Source organism: Falco punctatus (genome assembly GCF_963210335.1).
Source record: "Falco punctatus genome assembly, chromosome: 1".
Classification (NCBI taxonomy): domain Eukaryota; kingdom Metazoa; phylum Chordata; class Aves; order Falconiformes; family Falconidae; genus Falco; species Falco punctatus.
The window spans coordinates 67,433,376-67,454,859 of NC_137580.1; the positions used below are offsets into that span (position 1 = coordinate 67,433,376).

The 21,484-nt window shown below is 44.9% G+C and overlaps 2 protein-coding genes and 1 long non-coding RNA gene across 3 annotated transcripts; 2 read left to right on the forward strand and 1 right to left on the reverse strand.

Annotated features, from left to right (window-relative positions):
* The first annotated feature begins 580 nt into the window (after positions 1–580).
* Positions 581–6,229, forward strand: PLA2G12A (phospholipase A2 group XIIA). Its single transcript, XM_080374076.1, has 4 exons — positions 581–928; positions 2,186–2,262; positions 3,413–3,578; positions 4,649–6,229. Exons 1-4 carry the CDS (start codon positions 715–717, stop codon positions 4,765–4,767), a joined length of 576 nt encoding a protein of 191 aa, XP_080230202.1. The 5' UTR covers positions 581–714; the 3' UTR covers positions 4,768–6,229.
* On the reverse strand, positions 2,269–10,297 carry LOC308058390. Its single transcript, XR_013925787.1, has 3 exons — positions 10,160–10,297; positions 7,940–9,870; positions 2,269–3,255 (listed from the first exon to the last, which is right to left on the reverse strand). It is a non-coding gene; the product is annotated as an uncharacterized lncRNA (long non-coding RNA).
* CASP6 (caspase 6) lies at positions 9,987–21,223 on the forward strand. Its single transcript, XM_080374047.1, has 8 exons — positions 9,987–10,622; positions 12,648–12,689; positions 13,441–13,483; positions 15,537–15,683; positions 16,165–16,241; positions 16,691–16,866; positions 19,013–19,169; positions 19,777–21,223. The coding sequence occupies exons 1-8, from the start codon at positions 10,166–10,168 to the stop codon at positions 20,013–20,015; spliced, it is 1,338 nt and encodes a 445-aa protein (XP_080230173.1). The 5' UTR covers positions 9,987–10,165; the 3' UTR covers positions 20,016–21,223.
* The last annotated feature ends 261 nt before the right edge of the window (positions 21,224–21,484 follow it).

The window sequence follows — 21,484 nt, forward strand, 5'->3', positions numbered from 1 at the left end:
GTTGACGAGCGCTTTTCCCAACACGCCGCCGGGGTTTGCAGGTTGTGCTGGTACCAGCCCTGCTCCGCCTGCACCGGAGGGGCCCGGCCCGCCCGGGGCCACCCGCCCGCCCTCACTCCAGCCTCACAGCCGCTTTTCCAAACAAAGACGCCCTGGGGTCTCGCGTTACCGGATAGCGCCGGCACCCCCGGGCCCTGCTCAGCCGGCGCCGCCGCGCCACACGAGCCGGCAGCCGCAGCCACCGCCGCTCTCCGGGGCGCACGCGGGCGGGCTTGGAAATGGCGCCCCACGGAGCACGGGACACCGCGACCGGACGGAGGCGGCACCGGCCCGCCCGGTGGCACAGCCCGTGCTGCAACAGGGCAGGCGCCAGGCCGCCTCCCGCAGCGCCGCCGCTTGCCACCCGCGGGCGGGGGGTACGGGCTGTCCGTGACCACCCCCCTCAGCGCCACCACTAACCGCCACCCGGCGGCGGCCGCCCAGGAAAAGCCGTTTCGGCCCTGACTGACGACCCCGCCCCTCGCACGACCCCGCCCCCTCGCACGACCCCGCCCCCCTCCTCTCCGGGCCGGGGCCGCGCTCCCTCAGGCGCGGCGGCTGCAGGCCCCTCCCTGCCGGGCGGGCGGGGGCGGTGCCCGTGCGGACGATGGCGGCGGCGGGCCGGGCCGGGCCCGTGGCGGAGGCTTAGCGGGCGCCGACGGGGCGCCGCTCGGCATGGCCCGCGCCCCGCTGCTGGTGCTGGTGCTGGCGGCCTGCGCCTGGCTGGGCCCGCGGCCGGCGCGCTGCCAGGAGGCGCCGCAGACCCCCGACTGGCGGATGACGCTGAAAACCATCCGCAACGGGGTGCACAAGATCGACGTGTACCTCAACGCGGCCCTCGACCTGCTGGGCGGCGAGGACGGCCTCTGCCAGTACAAGTGCGGCGACGGTGAGGCGGAGGCCGGGGCGGGGCGGAACTGGGCGGGCGGGACCCCCGCGGCGACCCTTGCCCTCCCGCCGGCCGCTCACTCCAGGCGGCCCGGCTCGGTCTGGCCCGGCTCGGTGTGGCCGACCAGGGCTGTGCGGGCTGGTGGCGGCGCTCCTGCCGCTCCCGAGCGCCGCTTCCAGGGGAACGGGGCGCAGTAGTAATAAGTAATAATAACCTCAGTAATAAGCTCTTGTACCCGCGTGTATATGTATATGTATATGTATATGTATATGTATAACCTGCCCGGAGGCCTCTCCCCGGCCGCCCCCGCCCCCGTGCCCGGGCGCCAGGCGGGCGGTGCGGGCGGGGGGTTCACGCCTGTCCCGCCGGCGCTGAGGGGCGCCCCGCAGCGGGGTCCCACCGCCCGGGTGGGCGTCTCGGTCCGCCCCGGCCGCGTCGGGTGGGCCTGGCCCCCCGCTGGGCTGCGCTGGGCTGTGTTGGGGTGGCTGGGGGGCTGGGGTGCGCGTTGGTTAAGCCAGGGGATGGGCTCGGTGGTGGCACCCTGAGGGGCTCCGCCGGCGTGGCCGGGACACCGTGACGTTTCCTCACTGTACCAGAATATGCGCTTTGCAGATACGGTTTTTCTTTGTTACTTTTAATTTTGGCCTTAGTTTGTTTCCAATACCAAAACAAGGTGGAGGGTCACTTTTCAAATGAACCCCAGAACCTTCCTTAGCTTGGGATGCAGAACTCCCCATCTGGCTGCGCTAGCGAGTGCTCAGGGAGACACGGCTTTAGCAGTCTCTACCAATTTAAATTTTATCAACCTTATAGTTGTAGAAATAAAAAAGATGTTTAATTCCAGTGTAAAAGGTTAAGCTAAAAAAATCAGCGCTACTGTTGTTTGCATACAAGGCATAGAAGTATTAATGAACTTCCTCTAAAGTACTCTTTAATGTAATCCTACATATTGTACACTTAACTGACACATCAATTTCAGTAACTCAAGCTCTTTTTCTTTTTTTTCACTTGGGAAGGTAACCTTAACACTTACTTGCTCAGGTGTCTTGTCCCCTTTTTTTTTTTTAAATAAAAAAGTTTAGCACCCCTCAGCTGTGATTTGGTAAGGAATGTAGATATTCACAAATGCCTGAATATATGTTTAAGTTAAAAATAGAACTGTCTTAAGCCAAAAAAATGCCTGTGGTGAGTTTGAATAGATTTTTTTGCACATAACTTTAGTAATATATTTGAGACATGACAAATTACCTTTTTCAGGATCAAAGCCCTTTCCTCGCTACGGATATAAACCATCACCACCAAATGGTTGTGGATCCCCTCTATTTGGAGTTCAGGTAAGTATTTCCATTTTGGGGCTTGTTTTTGTTTCTTTCATACATCAGCTTTCTTCATCGTAGGGGTATTTTTCCCTCCCCCATTCTAAGGATGAGACAGCATCCATGTACAACGTCCCTGCTTTTATCAGCTCCAACACATGTATTGGTAACAACATACGGAAAATGTATTGTAAACGAATATGACGTAAACATTTTCATCACTGACATAAAATATTATAGGGATAAAATGGAATGTTGATGATTAATTTGTAATTTTTTAAATGTTTGGTGTAGCATTTTGTTCTCACGCTCTTGAAAGCGTTGAATGACCCCAGCGGTTGCCCTGTGAGAGCAGAGGGTTTGGCTCTTGACTCTTGCTGTCCTTGCTGACACTAATCCATTTTCCTTAATGTTAGAAAGAAAACATAGGTTAGCTTATGTACTGAGGCTGGCTGGGATGGAGTTAACTTTCTTCATAACAGGCTGCATGGTGCGATCTATGTTTGGGATTCTGGGCTAAAACTGTGTTGATGGTTTCGGCTGAACAGTGATTGCACAGCTTTGGGTCTTTCTCTTTTTTCCCCACTCTGCCCATCCACCACTCCAGAGCATAGACTGGGCAAGACGTTGGGAGGGCACACAGCTGGGGCAGCTGACCTGAACTGGCCAGAGAGATATTCTGTACTATGTAGAGTCATGCTTGGCTACAAAAACTGGAGTAGTGGAAGGAGGGAGGCAGGTAGGGGGGTAGTGTATGTGCTTGGCTTCCAGGGTGGCTGTAGCTCAGAGACTGGCAGGGCATCCGGCTGCTTGTGGGATCTGGTTGAACGATTGCTTTTGCACTGCTTATTTTGGGGCATTTTTTTCATTTTTCATTCATCTGTTAACCAGTCTCTATCTCGACCAGAGGTTTTCTTGCTTTTGTTCTTCCTATTGTCTCTTCCATTTGGGGGGAGGGGGAAGCAACTCTGTGGGTGCTTGGGTGCTGGCTGAGGCAAAACCACCAGTTTACTAGAGGTGAACAAAAAAATACAGAGATAAGCAAATGACAGCTGCATTGATTGCATTAGCTTTTAATTTCTAACTGTTACAGTCTGTTCATAGGCTTTATCTTTCTTGGCTGAAATACTAATGGAGTCAGGGGCGGGGGGGGGGGATTTCTTTACAGTTTGACATTGGTATCCCTTCGATGACAAAGTGCTGCAATCACCACGACAGATGCTATGATACTTGTGGCAACAAAAAAAATGATTGTGATGAGCAGTTTCAGTCCTGCCTCTCCAAAATTTGCAGAGATGTGCAGAAAACACTTGGAATCTCAGAGAGTGTCCAGGGTAAGTGTGAAAAAGCCTTTCTTTTTTTTTCAATTTTAACCAAGCTTATTTGGCAAAGAATTTTTGTGCAGTGCAGTAATGCCGTATTTTCATAAACTGATGCCATTGCCTTGTGCCTCTGTCGTGCCACCCAGACACTTGTAGAGCAGAGCAATGACACAGTGTAGGAAAATGATGAGGGTTAAAACTAACCTTGAGGGGGGAAAAAATAATACCTCCCATTTAGGAGTATGAATATGGGAATACAACTTGATCAAAATGCTTGTATAGTTCTTGCATTTACTGTATTTACTGCAGTATGGTAGCGTAGCTGAATATTCAGTTCTGCTGGGTAATTTCTAAATGCCTACTATGTGTGATTGCTACTAAACTGTAGAAAATACTGAATTGTTTCCTTTTATGAAATAATCTATTGTAATATTACATTGTCATAGTGGAAGTAGTTAATGCTGTCCCTTAGTAAATAAATTTTAGGGGGTTTAGTATCAGACCATATGATAACTCCTTCTGTTTGTTGGCCTGCATCTGATGAATACATGTATATAACCATGCTTTTTAACTTGGACAATATCACTTCTATGTAAGTAGTCCCACTGAGAGCAATAAGTTTTTAGAACAAGCCTGTATTTGAACGTCTCAGATTCATTTTACTGCAAATACGTCATTGCATTAGCATTTAGTGCCAGAACTAGTGAATCTCTGCAATTCTGTTGAGCTGCTGTTAAAATAGCAACCTCTGCATAAACTGGGATGCAAAAAGTGAGAGGGGCTTGTCCTGCCAGCTGAAACCAGGACACAGCTCTTCCATCTTTCCAAGGCTAAGTGATGTTTCTAACACTGATTTCATATGCAGTGAATGTTCTCGTTTGTTTTGTTTGGCACATAAAAAAAATCTTTTAACAACTTAAAATGATTCTGTATTAGTTCAGTCTTTCATTTGACAATCTATTTGCTATGCTTAGAGAAGATTGCTTCTTTTTTAGAATCATTCTCAGTTTGCCTGAGTAATTTCTGTTATTTTCATATTCCATTCAAAGAGTACTTTTAACTGAACTTCTCTTTGCTTGCAGCTTGTGAATCAGCTGTTCAGCTGTTGTTTGATGCAGTTATACATTTAGGATGTAAACCATATCTGGACAGCCAGCGAGCTGCATGTATGTGTCGTTACGAGGATAAAACAGATCTCTGAAAGAAGATTCTGAGATCTCATGGTGTAGAAGAAAGTCAAAAGACTCAGCTGGAACGAAGCAAGTGTTTGGTTACAAAGCTTTATGCTTTTCAGACAGTAATATATTAAACGCTGACATTAATATACTGGTTTGAAAGTCACTGTGATATTCTTCCTCATGTAAAAAAATAAACAAGTCTTCCTTCTCTTCTATGTCCCTTTATGCCAGAAGCTTGAAAACTAAAATAAATTTCCTTTGGTGTATGTCCACTCAGGGTATGCTATTGTAAAACACTAGTGCCATTTTAAAGTTTTTAAGAAAACTCCATAATGAGGAAATCGGAGGCACAGAAGACTAGTATTGACTTCTCAGATGATTTTTTAATATAGGTCAAATTTTATGTTTACTAGCAGTCAGTGCATCCAATAGATCCAACAGGAAAGAGCGTTTTGTGTGCGTTAATATGGCATCTTAAACAGTCTGTACTTTCATGCTTGTGGTAGAATTGCCTTCAGTTCTCTTTGATGTATGCTCCTGTGGGTTTGTTTTTAACAAAAACCAAACCAAATAAAAAAAAAATAACCACAAAACAAAACAAACAAAAAACTCCAAACCGTCAGCAAGGGTATACATCTGCACTACTATTTCTACCTGGTTCTAAATCAATCTTACTTCTGCAGCACTTTCCAGATCAAATATGTTGATCCTCCTAAGGCCTGTCCACTAAAATGAACAGTTTGCAACCTAAGGATATACTTTTGATTTGACAAAATGGTGGAATGTCATTGCTATGTTATTTTAAAAATTAATCCAATGTTTATTTTTTAAATAAAACATTTTGTGATGTGTATTATATGCTTAGAAAGGATATATTGTTCGAGATTATTGATTTATATTTGTCCTGTTGCACAACTTGGTTACTGTATTCATCTTTGCTTTCATTAGTCCATTCTGATGAAAACTAGAGGAAAGTTCCACGGTTGGGTCAGTATGCCCAACAAACCTTTTTATTTAAAATGCCCTCTGTGAGGCAGACAAATATCTGAGCCTGTATTTCAGTCATCTGTTCTGACTCTGACTTCTCTAGCTGAAACCACCTGATGTCTGAATTACTTGGCATTTGTTCTCTGTACTGATCTTTCACTGCTTGTCTCCAGTTATCAGTCCTCAGTTAACTTTTGCCTTAGGTCCTCTGTCATAAAGATTTTCATTTGCTCTCCTGCTGCCCTGATTCTGCTTTAGAAATCCACAGGAAGAGGGGACCGAAAATTAACATATTGCATCTGTGAACAGGGCATGGCAACCATGCTAAAAGCCTAAAATTTACTAGACTCGTGGACTATACTGTGATTTCTCTTCTGGAAGTACTTTTATATGTTTTTTCTTTACCAGTTGTTTGTGGTATTTTTGTTCTTCACTAGAGCTTACTGTACATGACAGTGAATGTAAGTGCCTCATAGAATAAAGTTCCTGCTAAAGTTCTTTGGCCATGTTGCATGATTTATTTTCATATTTGCAGACATGAAGTAGCACTGCAAGAGAGGTAGTATTATAGTTTTACAAAACTGTGCCTGAAGAACTTGTGGTTCCTCTAAATTTGGTGATGTTTATTTTCTGCCATAGAATTGAAACAACTCTGAATTACTGTGGAATTCCATGGTTGGAACCCTAAAAGGCTTTTAGCACCAAAGCAGGGAATGGTAATGGCATTGCTTGATTAAAATAAAGTACCACAATGAATCCAGAACAATCAAATTCAAGTAGATAGCTGTTGAGTTCGGTGTAAACAAGCTTAAACTAGATGCTTGAATGAACACAGAAAATTTTCACTGTTGGAAGGAGCTGGGTTTTGTTCCCTTCTGTAATGACCTGTAATTATACCACAGAGCCTTCCAGAGTTTCCTTCAAGCCATTTATAATACTAAAAAGAGCTCTAACACTGCTGGATAGCACTTTGATAGTTCTGTTTGCAAACCAGAGGAAGCATCTGACTTCTTCTAGGGAGCCTTTGCTTTGTGTAAGCTTTTCCTGTAGCAGAAATCATTGATTATAGTTTCCTGCAAACTATACAAAATGCATTTTACAGGCCACAGCCCCACAATGAAGGCTAGCTATCATTCCCAGGATTAATCATACCATTATTGACTTAAGCTATTTATACATATATATATATATGTAAAAAAAATATAATACTTGTCCTGGTTTTGGCTAGGACAGAGTAGCTGGTACAGTGCTGGGTTTGGGATTTAGGAGGAGAATAGTGTTGATAACACACGGATGTAGCTGTTGCTGAGCAGTGCCTACACCAGGTCAGGGACTTTCCAGGTTCTCACACTGCCATGCCAGCAAGGAGGCTGGGGGAAGCACAAGAAGCTGGGAGGGGACACAGCCAGGACAGCTGACCCCAAATGGCCAAAGGGATATTCCATACCATATGGCATCATGCCCAACTGGCCAAAGGGATATTCCATACGATATGGCATCATGCCCAAGAGTAAAACGAGGGAGATGGCCGGGTGGTGGTGGCCCACTGCTCAGGGACTGGCCGGGCATTGGAAAGCGGGTGGTGAGCAACTGCATTCTGCATCATTTGTTTTGTATATTTTTCTATCATTACTTTGATTTCCCCTTCCTTTTCTGTCCTACTAAACCGCCTTTATTTTACCTTTTTTCTGATTCTCTCCCCCGTCCCAGTGGTGGGGAAGTGAGTGAATGGCTGAGTGGTGGTTAGCTGCCTGCTGGGTTAAACTGCAACAATACTATATGTAGCAGCTCTTGGCATTTGACTCAATACTGCATGCAGCAGCTCTTGGCATTTGACACAATACTGCATGCTTTTATGGAGTCAGTAATGCTTTTCAAATATTGCAGTGATTTTATTTTTTTTCAGGTTACAGTCCTAATACATTTACCTTCCTCAGGCTATTTTTTTTCAGGTTACAGTCCTAATACATTTACCTTCCTCAGGCTATTTTTCTTTTCTGGACGATCTGAGCAACAGCAGTGTGTCTACTCTGTCAAACTTTCTCCTTCAAACTGCAGTTCTGATTACACCCATAGTGCTTTTTCCAAAAACACCCACTTATGGTGGAGCTACCGCAACAATCTGAAAGTGTTTCAAAACATCTACATCCATGCGTAACAAAACCTTTCATATATTAAAATCAGCTGGAAATGCACATCAAACGCTACCTTAGGCTTCATACGTGGTGATCAAGTTACTGGTGACTCATCTGAACGCAGTGAGTAAGCTCTTAGCCTCCTGCAAAAAGAAGTGTGATTGTCTTAACAGGTTCTAAGCAAACCATTGGACTGAGGAACATGGCTGATAGAAGCTCAAACTGCTGAACAGAAGAAGGCTTGTTACAGAGTTCTGGATTTACATTGTACAGCTCCTGCTTCACACAGGATTCTTGCTACCAGTGGGTTCAGGTGCAGCTCTAGTGTGAGCTGACAGATCTGGCATCTTCAGTTTGCAAAAAAATGAACCTGCTCGATAAGAGTCTAAATGTTTCACAGTGGTAGACATTACGCTCTTACAATAGTATCATGTTCTAACTGAAGTATACACAAAGACAATTTAAACAACAGTTTTGTCTTGATCTAGCTGCCTACTGACAGTCTGAGGATAACAGGTCCAAACAAGGGGAGGACAAGCAATAGTAATTAGAAGTATCCATAGCTCCTTTAACCAAAAGGGAGACATCTTGTGTAAAAGATTTAGTTATGCAAGAAACCTGTGTAAAAACAGACCAAAGAGACTGGGTTAAAATACCTCAAATCCCACTCTAAATCCACCTCATTTTGTGCTTGTAGCAGCAATCTCTAAGAGTGTATTCACACCCGAGTTTATCCTAAAGCCTACCTACAAATGGGCCTGATAGGAAATTTAGATCCACCCATGGTACAAATCTGCAAAGCTCTCATACAGAAGGATTTTTTTTGTCATTAGTTTTGGTTTCTTACGTTTCTTATGCAACCAATCAGTGAACAGTAAGTGCCATTTAACGGAAAGGTTGGGAATATCACAGAATTGGAAGGGACCTTAAAGACCATCTAGTCCCAACCCCCTGCCATGGGCAGGGACACCTTCCACTAGACCGCGTTGCTCAGAGCCCCATCCAGCCTGGCCCTGAACACTGCCAGGGATGGGGCATCCACAGCTGCTCTGGGCAGCCTGTTCCAGTGCCTCACCATTCTCATAGTGAAGAATTTTTTCCTTATATCTAATTTAAATTTACCCTCCTTCAGTTTAAAGCCATTTCCCTTTGTCCTATCACTACATGCCCTTGTAGAAAGTCCCTCTCCAGCTTTCTTGTAGGCCCTGTTTAGGTACTGGAAGGCTGCTGTAAGGTCCCCCCGGAGCCTTCTCTTCTCCAGGCTGAACAACCCCAACTCTCTCACAGCCGGTCTTCACAGGAGAGGTGTTGCAGCCCTCTGATCATCTTTATGGCCCTCCTCTGGATGCGCTCCAACATGTCCATGTTCTTGTTATGTTGGGGGCCCCAGAGCTGAACGCAGAACTCCAGGTGGGGTCTCATGAGAGCCAAGCGGAGGGAGAATTGCCTCTCTCTACCTGCTGGCCACACTTCTTTTGATGCAGCTCTGGATGTGTTTGGCTTTCTGGGCTGCAAGCACATACTGCTGGGTCACATTAGGCTTCTTGTCCACCAGTGCCCCCAAGCCCTTCTTGTCAGGGCTGCTCTCAATCCATGCTCTGCCCAGCCCGTTATTTGTGCTTGGGATTGCCCAGACCCACGTGCAGGACCTTGCACTTGCCCTGCAGCAGGCCACTATAACGTCACCTGTCCCTGCCCTGCCTTTAACCGTGACCCATAAGCTCTCAGTTTGGTTGGCTCTTCATCCCATCCCCAGACAGAGCTCCACACACTCCAGCTGGTCATTGACATAGAGGGTGACACGTCCTCCTCATCTCCCCTGCCTGTCTTGTCTTTCCATTCCAACACTGCAGTCACAGAAGCCACCTCACCATGTCTCTGTGATGCCAACGAGATTGTAGCCCTGCAGGTGTGCGCATGCAGGTAACTCTTCTTTATTCCCCACACTAGGTGCTGATGCTGGCTGAAATTCCTTTGTGCTGCTCCAGGTGCTCTTCTCCTGACCTGTGATACAAGCAGTAGTTGTTACAATGCCTTGGCACCCTCCTCACTCAGTACCTTGGTGCTCTCCTCACATCATCAAAGAGGACTGATGCAAGAGTAGAGCAAAGCTGCAAAAGCTACATCTGAACCTCTCAAGGGCTGATGTGTGGGTGCCCGAGGGAAAATATATTTTGAGTAACAGTCTTACAGGAAAGGAAACAGTATGTGCCTTTAAAGGGAATTCTAGTTCAGTTTTGAAAAAAAAAATAATAAAATCTCAATTTAGTAAACACAGTAGCTTTCACCATACCTTCGGATGTTGCCTTTGTACATGACAGCACAGTTCACGAAACACGGTCAACGAAGTACACACCGCAGGAACCCAGGTAACGCACGACAACCTTCACAAGCAACCGAGGGCGCTTTAACCCATCGCACCCCGTTTTCCCGGCTGAGTTTCGACCTACGGAGCCGGCCCTCGCAAGCCCCGAGCGGGAGCCGCCGCTCCGAGTCATCACGGACCGACCTGCCGGGCGCGGCGCCCCCCCGCAGCAGCCCCCTGCCTCCCGCCCCGCCACCGGGACCCCCGCGGCACCCGCCCCGGCTCTCACAGCGGCGGCGGAGGGAAGGGCGACACAGGCCCTGCCCCCGGGAGGGAGCCCGGGCCGGGAGGCGGGCCAGCCCCGCCCCGGGAAGGCGAGGCGCGCAGGCACGGCGGGGCCCGGCGCCTTTGTCCGGGGCGATGTCGGGCGGGGAGCGGCGGCGGCCGGCAGGTGGGTGGGCGGCGGGTAATGGCGGCCGCCGCGCGGCTGGGGGCGGGAGGGGCGGCGGCGGCTGGGCGCCAGCGCGGCCCCCGGACCCGTTAGCGTGCGTAGGCGGCCCCCGGCCCCGCGACTCCTGGCGACGGGGGCTTCGTGGCTTGTGGCTCCCGGGGCGGACACGGTGCCCATCGCCCCCCGCGGAGGAGGAGCGGGAGGGGCTGTGGGGAAAGCAGCCTCCCCCACGGCTGAGCCGGGGCCGTGGGCCAGGGCCCGTGGTGCGGGCGTCGCTGCCGACGTTCGTGGGGAGCGGGGCTTCGCTCCCTTCCCGGGGAGGCCGGGGCAGGGTCCCGGCGGGGAGCGGGGCTTCGCTCCTTTCCCGGGGAGGCCGGGGGGCGGGCAGGGTCCCGGCGGGGAGCGGGGCTTCGCTCCTTTCCCGGGGAGGCCGGGGGGCGGGCAGGGTGCCCGGCGGGGAGCGGGGCTTCGCTCCCTTCCCGGGGGGCGGGCAGGGTCCCGGCGGGGAGCGGGGCTTCGCTCCTTTCCCGGGGAGGCCGGGGGGCGGGCAGGGTGCCCGGCGGGGAGCGGGGCTTCGCTCCCTTCCCGGGGGGCGGGCAGGGTGCCCGGCGGGGAGCGGGGCTTCGCTCCCTTCCCGGGGGGCGGGCAGGGTGCCCGGCGGGGAGCGGCCGGCGGCGAAGGCGGAAGCGGGCTCTCGCGTGCCGGTCGCGCCCCGCGCTGAGGGGAAGGGGCGCTCGCGCTCCCCGCCCCCCCCGACCGCCACAGCGGCGGGGTCTCACGGCGCAGCCCGGCCGGGGGACGGGGCCGCGCTGCCGGCACCGGAGGAAACCAGCCGGCCTGATGGAGGGGGGAGAGCGACGGGGCCAGTCGGGGGCGGCGGGTAACGGGCGGGCGGGAGCAGCGGTGACACCGTGAGTTCGGCTTACAGACGCGGTGTGCTGTGTCATGTGGTTACCGGTATTTTCTAAATACCGTGTCTTTTGGCCCAAATGGTAGACCTGTTGAGATTTAAACCTACCCAGGCAGAGATACTACCAGCTCCCAGTGTAACCCTGTGCATACCTGATTTTTGATTCCTTGGAAACAATCCATCTTGAGGAGACAACGAGAAGGCCGTAGTCCCGCTGAGAGCGGTCGGGTTTTGGAACAAGACTTTGCTAGGCAAGCAGAAAACTTGCTCTGAAATCTTGCTGCAGTATGGCAGTGGCAATGAAAAGCTAAAGACTGGGAACTGACTGCACAAGAGTGAACAAACAGGAAAACCACCTTCCCCTCGTTTCCTTTGGCCCAGGAATTCTCTTCTTTCAGCGTCTGCAGCCTGTGCAGGAGCCCTGGCTGGCTGTGACAGCATTTTCTGTCTAAAAGTTTGATGACTGTAACATCTGGTCTGTTGTCTTTTTGGGGGTGGATCACACACACACACCCCCCTCCAAGCTGAGGCAATAGCATCAGCCAGATCTTAGGTACACAAGCGAAAATACAGTGTAAATTTAAAGACAGAGATGCACTTTTAAAAGGTCTCTGGCTTCCTATTCCAACAGAGTCACAGACACGGGTTGTGTTGCTATATTCTATCTACACTCATTTCTCAGCATTGTTTTTTTTCATTTGTCTGACCTACATGTTATGTTTTAAGCAAACTGATATTTATTTTTTTTGTGCTTTCAGGTTACTAGCGATAACTGTAAGACTCCACACCTGAATGCACGATCAGTATTTGCCAGTGGAAAATTTACATGTAGTAAATAGTAACACTTAGAAGCGTGTGACTGACTCTGAGCCACCCCCCTACTCTCCTGTGCTATGGTGTTCAATAGAAATGCTTCTAAAGCCAAGTCTAGATTTCTGCAAGTTTATTTTGATGTCTTTATGAACTTTTCTTCTCTATCAATACATATTGATATATGCTATGTTTGTTTTGCAGAAGGTTTTAATCATAAGTGAAAAACTGGTATGAAAAGGTAGTATTGTATATACAAAGTAGTTTGTAAAATACATGTGACCCATCTTCTCATATTATTGTAGGCCATGTCCGGTTGGATAGCAGACCTGCATTAACCACCACAGGTACAGTACAGTATAGTTTTAATAATGCGGTATTTGGTTTCCACCAGTAGTTGTACAACCTGTGATTTTATAGCCCACTGAGATGTTTTAGCAAAAGGAGTAAATATTGTGGCCTGATCATCTGCAAGTCTTTAGTTCTATGCGTTCCCAAGATGTGCACATTCCCTGTTTTTCCCACAGTGTTACCTTTATGTGCATTCTGTTACTGAAGATACTTATGTCTGTATAGTTTAGCAGAAGGTACAAATCTTGCATCTTCTCAGTTGTCATTAGCTATACATACTGTTATGCTACCTACTCTTGACTTGTGTGCTGCATCCAACCTTTAGGAGAACGCTCAGCTTTGCATTAGCAGCATTACTGAAATAAAATAAACACCAGTGTTTTTAGGTTATGTAAAATCGTAACTATTGAGTTAGAGACTCTGTGTAAATAAATACAGCCAGCTAGTTATATGAAATGATCTCAGAATATGTCTGTGTAGATACAAATAGACAGATACAAAATATGCATGTCTTGACCATCTAAAATTCAGACTGTTGGACTCGGAACTTTTAAGAACAGCCTGTAAAAGCTGTGGGTGCAGACAAATGCTAATGAAGCTGTTTAACTGCACCCCTAGTCACCTGATGTGTGAATGAGCTTTTGGTTCACATTAACAGCTACACTTTAAGGCTGGATGCACAAGTTCAAATTGTTTCTTTTTAATGAGTGATTTAGTGGCTAAATCACTTTTTGATCTCTCTAACAGATGGAAATCAGAACATCACAGAAGTAGATGCACTTGATATAAGGTAAAGTTCTGATGGTGGTGACAGAGAGATGGCCCATGCCCTTGAGGTTAGTGCAGGGTTTTCTGATTTTTGTTAAGAATGTGACTGGATTATTCAACTCAACTCCACCCACTTACAGAACACATTTCTAGCTTTAACTACACCAGATGTAGAACCACCCTTATCATGAAGGCATGCAGAAGGGACTCTTAGGAGTGGACTCCTTTTACGTTAGGCAATGTGCAGAGACTGTGGGAAAAACACCATCACAGTCTAAGGAACAGTTGGGCAGACTAAGTGATAGAGTGTAGCACAGGAGTATATTCCTCCAGAAGGAGGGTAAAGGGATCACAGGATAGTGATTCCATTAATTTTTCCTACTCCAACTTACAACATCAGCTAGCCCTGGAAAAGGTAACCTACCTGCCTGATAACTTCCTTTGCCTCACCCACTCAGTGAATACAGCTGAGCAGAAGAACTATTTAGGGAATCATCTTTTAGCGGTCATTCACAGAATCCAGGGACCTAACTGTCCAGAATCCCTGCTAGCCTCACATCTAGCCAAATCGTAAGGAAGATAAATTGTCAAAATCTGAATAGTACTAGTACAGGTGAAATATCATTCATAATTAAAGGTCTAAAGTTAATGATCTTTGCATTTTATCATGTTAAGTACTCAAATTGGGGAAAGTGTGATAAAGCACCTCACAAATTTTCTTATTAGTGATCCAGCCAACATTGTAGAAACCACCAGACTCTGAATACGTCATCCAGAGTGCCTGTTCCCTGTTTGAATTCTTACTTAGACATTACAAAAAGATGTTTTATTAAGGGACTGCTTGTAATAAAGTGGAGAAGCATAAACAGTTTATTGGGAACTCTGGCCATTTTGTAGTGAAACAAAGGTATTTTGCTGATGAAACTGCAATCTTTAAGTGACGCCTGCAGGCAAATATTCTAGGCAACTTCTTCAACCAACTGCATCAAAAGTGAACATTCTGTAGCAGGAAAAAAAAAAAAAAAGTAACATGCCAAAAATGCCAGCTCTGACTGAAGCTAATCCTAGGGCAGCGTGACCTGGACTGTCATCCTGTGCACCTGTAACATTGGCCTTCTCTGTTGCCAGGGCTATTGCCAGAAGTGTTTTAGTTTGTTTTCTGCATCGATACCTGTGTCTACAAAAGCAGTAAGATTGTCTGCTTTGTCTCTTGAAGTACAGCCATGCTAACACTTCAAAATGACTTTCTGGGTCCAAGTGTACAGTCCATGGCGTGCTATCACAGACTTCTATGTTGTTTTGCTCATAAAACAATAAAATTGCTGAATGCTACTCCAAACACACGGGTGCTCCGTACATTTGTCACTGTGATAAAGTCCTCCACTTAGAGGCTGGGCAGGTCATTTGTTCTGTCCTTCAGAACAACACTGTCCCTTCAGCTTTAGGATTTTGTTGGCTGGTTGCTAAAAACTTAAACCAACAGTTGCATTTTCATAGCTTTCATTTTGTTGGGGTACGTAATACCAATTTGTTCTCCTCTTGCAAGATACATTATGTGAACTACCTCATTGCCAGTTTTTAGTGCATTGCTTTTGATGCAGTGCTCTGTTTAGTTAGAAGAATCTGAAGCAAATCTCGGACAGCTACAGTCCCAAATAGGTACAAATGCACTATCAAATTGTGTTGAAGTAATATTTAGACAAACACATAACATGGAGGATTGGAGCCAAGTCTATAACCTGCACTGTTAACATGCCTTAACCATGTTACTAATGAGACAGCTTCCTGACAAGAGGAAACACAAATACATTGTAGAGAAATTGTTCAGCCTACCTGATAGATCCTTCTACACACCCAACACTTATTTTTACTGAATTAACGTATCCAAGCTTTTCAAAAAGACCTAGCAATTTATGCTCTTCTGAAAATATTGCACATTTTGAGGTCTTGTCTTTTGAAATCTGATACTCCAAGTCTCTAGTCAATTAAAAAATCTCAGCTAGCAGGAATACAGGAAAGTAATTCAATTAGCCATTAACTCATTTATCAAGAATGTTTTCCATCTCTGGCAATAGACAAACACTTGATCCTGCAGTGCAATACAGAATGAACCATCAAAGAAGAGGAATTGCGTTAATCTTCAATCATGAGCACTTTTTTTGGCATTTAAGGCTGCCTGACAGACGTGGGACTCTTGCAGACAGAAACAATCTGAAACGCAGGTAAGAAACTTGGTTGCTCTACTAAAGCTTCAAAAGCTAAACTTCACAAGTCATGGTCAACTAAGCAGTTACCTAAATCTTGCATTTAAGTACAGAACAAAGGATTTTGCAGACATAAGCACCTACGTAACCTTGGCAAAGCAAGCCGTAATAGAAAAGCTTAAAGGCACGTTCCTTTAAGTCACAGAAACTGCTGGCACAAGTCCTGTGATTTCAGTGCGTCCAGGGCTCTCTTAGGACAAACTCTGTCCTGTGATTTCATTGAATCCAGGGCTCTCTTAGGACAAACTCTTCTAAGTAACTTTAGGTATTACACCTGTACTTTACACTGGTTTGAGTTCGAAATCAACTTTACTATTTTTCTTTAAATAACGCATCAACATGAATATTCATTCTCTCACAGGGAAAGCAATTAAGTTGGTAGCAACTGACATACAATTTGAGCAAGATTTTTACTAATACTGATGTTTTTTAACAATAGTTTGACAGACCTTGGGTTTGAAGTCAGACTTTTTGATGATCTGAAAGCGGAAGATGTGCTGCAGAAAATTTATGAAGGTAGGAGACTATACATCGCTTATGTCTATTTGTAGCAGAATTTCTAGATATCTTTTCTTCCGTTCTCTCTGTTCATCTAACTTCAATAATTTTTGTGCACAAGGAGGTTGTTTAATATTAGAAAGACTTAAGGATTAGACTACAGATTATTTTATTGCAATGTAAGTGAAGCTTCTGTGGAGAGAACTAATGAAGTTGCAAAGAGCTGAAAGTACATACTTGCAGCTGAGATAAATTAGTAACGTTCTACTTTTTACTTTCAGTGGCCCTTACCTTCACCCACGTTGAATCATTGCACCTTCAAATCTCTGCAGTATTACGCTATCTGAAAATAGGATTTATTTGAAAAAGGACTGAACAGAGATTAAATTATATGATACAAATGTATGTTGTTTTTTTAAACCTGAGGATCACTGTTTAGTCATCTAAACACCACTTGACAATTTCAGCCTCGAAGGATGACCACAGTAATGCTGACTGCTTTGTTTGTGTCTTCCTGAGTCATGGTGAGAACGATCATGTTTATGCATATGATGCTCAAATCAAAATTGAGGCAATCACAGACATGTTCAGAGGAGACAAGTGCCAGAGTCTGGTAGGAAAACCGAAGATATTTATCATTCAGGTAAGATGTCTGTTTCTGAATTCAGTGGAGTTAACACTGACCTATGTTTTCTTGTAATATAAAAGTCAGTTTTCCTGATACAGTCTTTCCACAAGTGAAAGATTTTGCATCATAAGGAAAGAAGGTATGGAAAACTGTTCCTTAAAGACATTTAAAACATATGTAGAAATGTGTTAGTATTGCGATTCTAGCTGTATTGAATAAGAAGCGATTTTCTGAAGAGCAACCCAAATTAAGCCCATGTTGGATTGACTGTCAGTGTGTAGTGGCTGAGAAGACAGCATCATTTTTTTGAGAAAGTTGTGTGCAGCCTCAACTCAGTTCCTACTGTTTACACCTCACAGCCCTAGGCTAGGCTGCAGCAGGCTATCAAATCTCCTTACCTTCACTGTTCCCTTCCAGGCACGTCCCTTTACTTTACTTGACAGAAGTTGTTCTTTGTGGGATTTTTTTGTGGGTTTTTGGTTTGGTTGGTTGTGGTGGTGGCGGTGATGTTTTTTTTGGTTTTGTTTCATTTCTGTCCATGACCAATACTTGCCATCTCTGTAGAATTTTAAAAAATCAATTTAAGGCTTTATTGTCCCAGAAATACTGTTTGTGCTAGGTGGTCAAATAAAGCCCGTATGTAACTTCCTGGTTTACTCCGTGGTTCACAGGATAATGCAAGTTGGGAGGGACCTCAGGAGGTCTGTGGTCCAGCCTCCTGTTCTAAGCAGAGGCAGTTATGGGGTCAAACCAGGTTACACAGAACTTTATCCAGATTACAGTTAGCAAACTCACGTGAGAACCTGGCCTTCCACAGATCGTAATTGTAGTAGTTTACAGAGTAATTCTGAAAATAACCTTTTTTTTTTTTTTCCCAAATGAAAGCTTCTTTAGGCACAATGCTGCTGCAAGAATCAGCACATTGTTAATTTACCTTTCATCAGGACTTACTCAGCTTTGATTATTTTTTTTTTTTGGTAACCAGGTGCCAAAGATGGAAAAATATTTACATAGTTCAGTTTTAAGTTATAAATAATGCTTTGAAACATTTATGATATATACTCATCAAAAAGCAAATTAACTTCAGTTAAAAAACCAAGTTCTTTTACAGCACAACTGGTGTAGCATTTACCTGTGTAAATCAGAGGAAACAGCAAGGATGGAACTTCATCACTGTAAATGAAAAGCTTTTATGTTTCTCTCTTTAGTGATAGTAATGTTTCTTACTTACTTTGTATCTTTTGACTGTTCTTACCTTCTTACCCACCATGTATAGCCTTTCTGCAATGCTGGGCTCACTTACTGGCTTCTCACAAAAAATCCTCTCCCTTAACTCACATTTGAGACTGATCTAAGAGCAGAAGTGTTAACAGCGTATAATGAGGGCTGTGCTTCAGAGCACTTACTCAACATTGCCTTGCCAGCAGGTCTGAGGGAGGCCATTCTTCCTCTGTACTCCACGCGAATGAGGCTACATCTGAAGTATTGTGTCCAGTTCTGGGTTCCCCAGTACAAGAAAAGTATGGGCTTACTGGAGTGAGTCCTGCAAAGGTGTTTAAGGGACTGGAGCATCTGCCATGTGAGGAGCCGCTGAGTGAACTGGGACTGTTCAGCTTGGAGGAGCTGGCTCAGGGGAATCTTATTGATGTTAAAAACACCATATGGGAGGGAATAAAGAAGAGGGAGCCAGGCTCTTTTCAGTGGTGCCCAGTGACAGGACAAGAAGCAACAGGCACAAATTAAGACACATTAAATTCCATCTCAACACAGGAATTTTTTTTACTTACTTTTTTATTATGAGGGTGGTCATTGGAAGAGGTCACCCAAATTGATTCTGGAGTCTCCATCTATGAAGATACTAAATAGCTGACTGGCATAGTCCTGGAAAACCTGCTTTAGCTAATCATGCTTGAGGTGACTGCACTAGGTGATCTCAAGAGGTCCTTTCCAATCTTGGCTATTCTGTGATCATCTCAGAGCTTTCACTGGTCTTTGTCACCAAGATTTTAACTGACAGAGAAGTAAATGGATGTTTATGAATCCAGACTAATGGTAACGTGGAACACTTAACAGAAGTCCTCTCTGGTTAGTGTCAGAAGTATCATACTAATATAGGTGAGCTTGGCAGTGGTGGAAGCATAACAATACTTCTCACCAACAGGCATGTCGAGGTGATAAACATGATGATCCAGTTATTGCTCAGGATTCAATAGACAGCAGTGATGAATCCATTGTCAATGAGACTGAAGTGGATGCAGCTGGTGTCTATACCCTGCCTGCTGGTGCAGACTTTATCATGTGCTACTCTGTGGCGCAAGGTAAGTTCTAATATTTTACATCTGATGTCTGATACTTCACTGTAACAAGCTTGAACCACTTCTTCATTTTGCAGTCAAAGCGAGTACAGTTCCAGGTTATCGGTTTTAGATGTCTGATAAGTGACATCTCATCTGGGAAAGAGCCTCACATGTTAAGGAAAAAATTAAAATAAACTATCAAGGTTGCAGTTACTTTGCCAAGCAGAAACATTCTCATCAGTCTTGCTGCTGAGCTGTCTGCTGACAGCAAACATTCCCCTCTTTTCCAGGATTGTAAGATTCTGGTGGCTTATAAATTTCCCTGCACTACATGGCTGTCCTCTCTGGTCCTCCATGTATCTTGTCCTCAGTCCTGCCTGCTCTCTTGTAATGTGCAGATATGTAACCTACCTGCCCCTGAACCATGCTCCTCTTGGCTGAACACTAAGTAATCTCAAAGCTCTTTCCCATGTACAATTTCCAGTGAAATTGCATAATCGGTGAAGTAAGATTATATCCATTAGTAATCCCTTATGGATGCAGCCAGCGAGCAGTAACTCATAAATATTTTTCAAGTGGCATCACTACTTACACTTGGATATCATTTTATGTACCTGTTCTACAATAGGTTACTTTTCTCATCGTGAAACTGTAAATGGCTCCTGGTACATTCAAGATTTGTGTGAGGCGCTTAGGAAGCATGGCTCTTCCTTGGAGTTCACAGAACTTCTTACTGTTGTTAACAGGAAAGTATCTCATCGCAAAGTGGATGTGTGCAGAGACATTAATGCTATAGGAAAAAAACAGATTCCTTGTTTTGCCTCAATGTTAACTAAAAAATTGTATTTTCATCCAAAATCTAAGTAGGTTGTTATTTAGCAATGACAACCATTAACTAGTACTCACTGCAGAACTGAAAAATGCATCATTTTAGTTCAGAAGGCTAATAATCTACAAGACTGTTTGCAAAAACACTGGGATCAAACATTACAGTTTGTATACCTAATAGCTTAAAGCAATTTTAAGGCTAGTATTGTATCACTGTTCATCTCAGGGAATTGGGGAAAAGTTCAGTGGTGTAGAACTATTAAATGCTCAGATTTTATTGAAAATGGTACTCTAGACTACTTTTTTTCTTGAAAGTTTTTTGCTTGATTGCCATGTAACTGTGGCAGATTTTACTATTTCTAAAACATTTTAGATGTTGAATTAGATTAGCTTGTCTTGCTCCAAGAGCACAGTTTCTGGGGAATGTATTTGTAGGGCATCTTTTTAAATCTGTGGACAATGGTATCTACCTTCCAATTTTTGTGGATTTATTGAGCTTTTTAGACCTTTTTTTGTTTGTTTTTTTTTTTCTGAAAACGAAAAAGGAACTTAATTCCTTGAATATAACTGTAGCATTAATATAGATAGAGAGCTTCTTTTAGCTTGCACATAATTTACGTTTTGGGGCACAATTACAGCTTGTTGGTGCATTGCATCCTCAGGAGAAAAGCAAGCAGTAGTGAAATGAGCTGGCTTAGCGTGACTTTGGGTAAGCATGCCTTGTACGCATCTCTAAAGCTAAAAGCAAATCATTTCAAGGTTCCAGGCTCGCTGCTGGGCATGTCTAGGCAGCTCTGTAAAATACTACATATGCAAACCTTCATGCTTCAGGCCTTGGTGTTGCATCAGCCTCTCCCTCCCTTTGGCCCCAGAGGAGGTCAGCCATACTTTGTTATTGTGTACATAAAAGCGATAATGCATTTGTCACCATAGGATTGTTACTACTGCAGCATCAGTAATTTCAATAATGCTGACTAGAACCAAATAGTTCTTTTATTATTTTTTATATTATTAGTACATATGCTTAATTCTGGGGGACAATGGGGCTGAGAAAAGTGTCTTAATCCACTTTTTTGGTATAGAAGAATTGATTTACTGGCTCTGCATTAGTTAAATCTTTCCATAATACTATGTTCAGAGTCATAGATGTTAAATGTCATTATGGCTACTTTTAAGCTTTGTATAAACCATGTATGTTTGAATGTTTTGATAAATTCTTTCAATAAAATGCAACAGTGAAACATAAATGCATTTTATAGTAAATGAGTTTGATGTATCTTACTTTTCCAGCAATATTTACTAAAAAAGCTTACTTGTGATGCAAGTCTAACCTCTGCCAATGGTATTGCACCCACACAGTCAATGCACTGAGCTAGGGAAAAGGAAATGGTAAGTTCAGAAAGAAAATCCTTAATGCAGAAGTTAATTATTCTATGAGCTAGTGCTGTGCTATAGTGAATGGTACTAAAAAGGCAACCATGTTCTATAAAGCATCCCTATAATTTTAC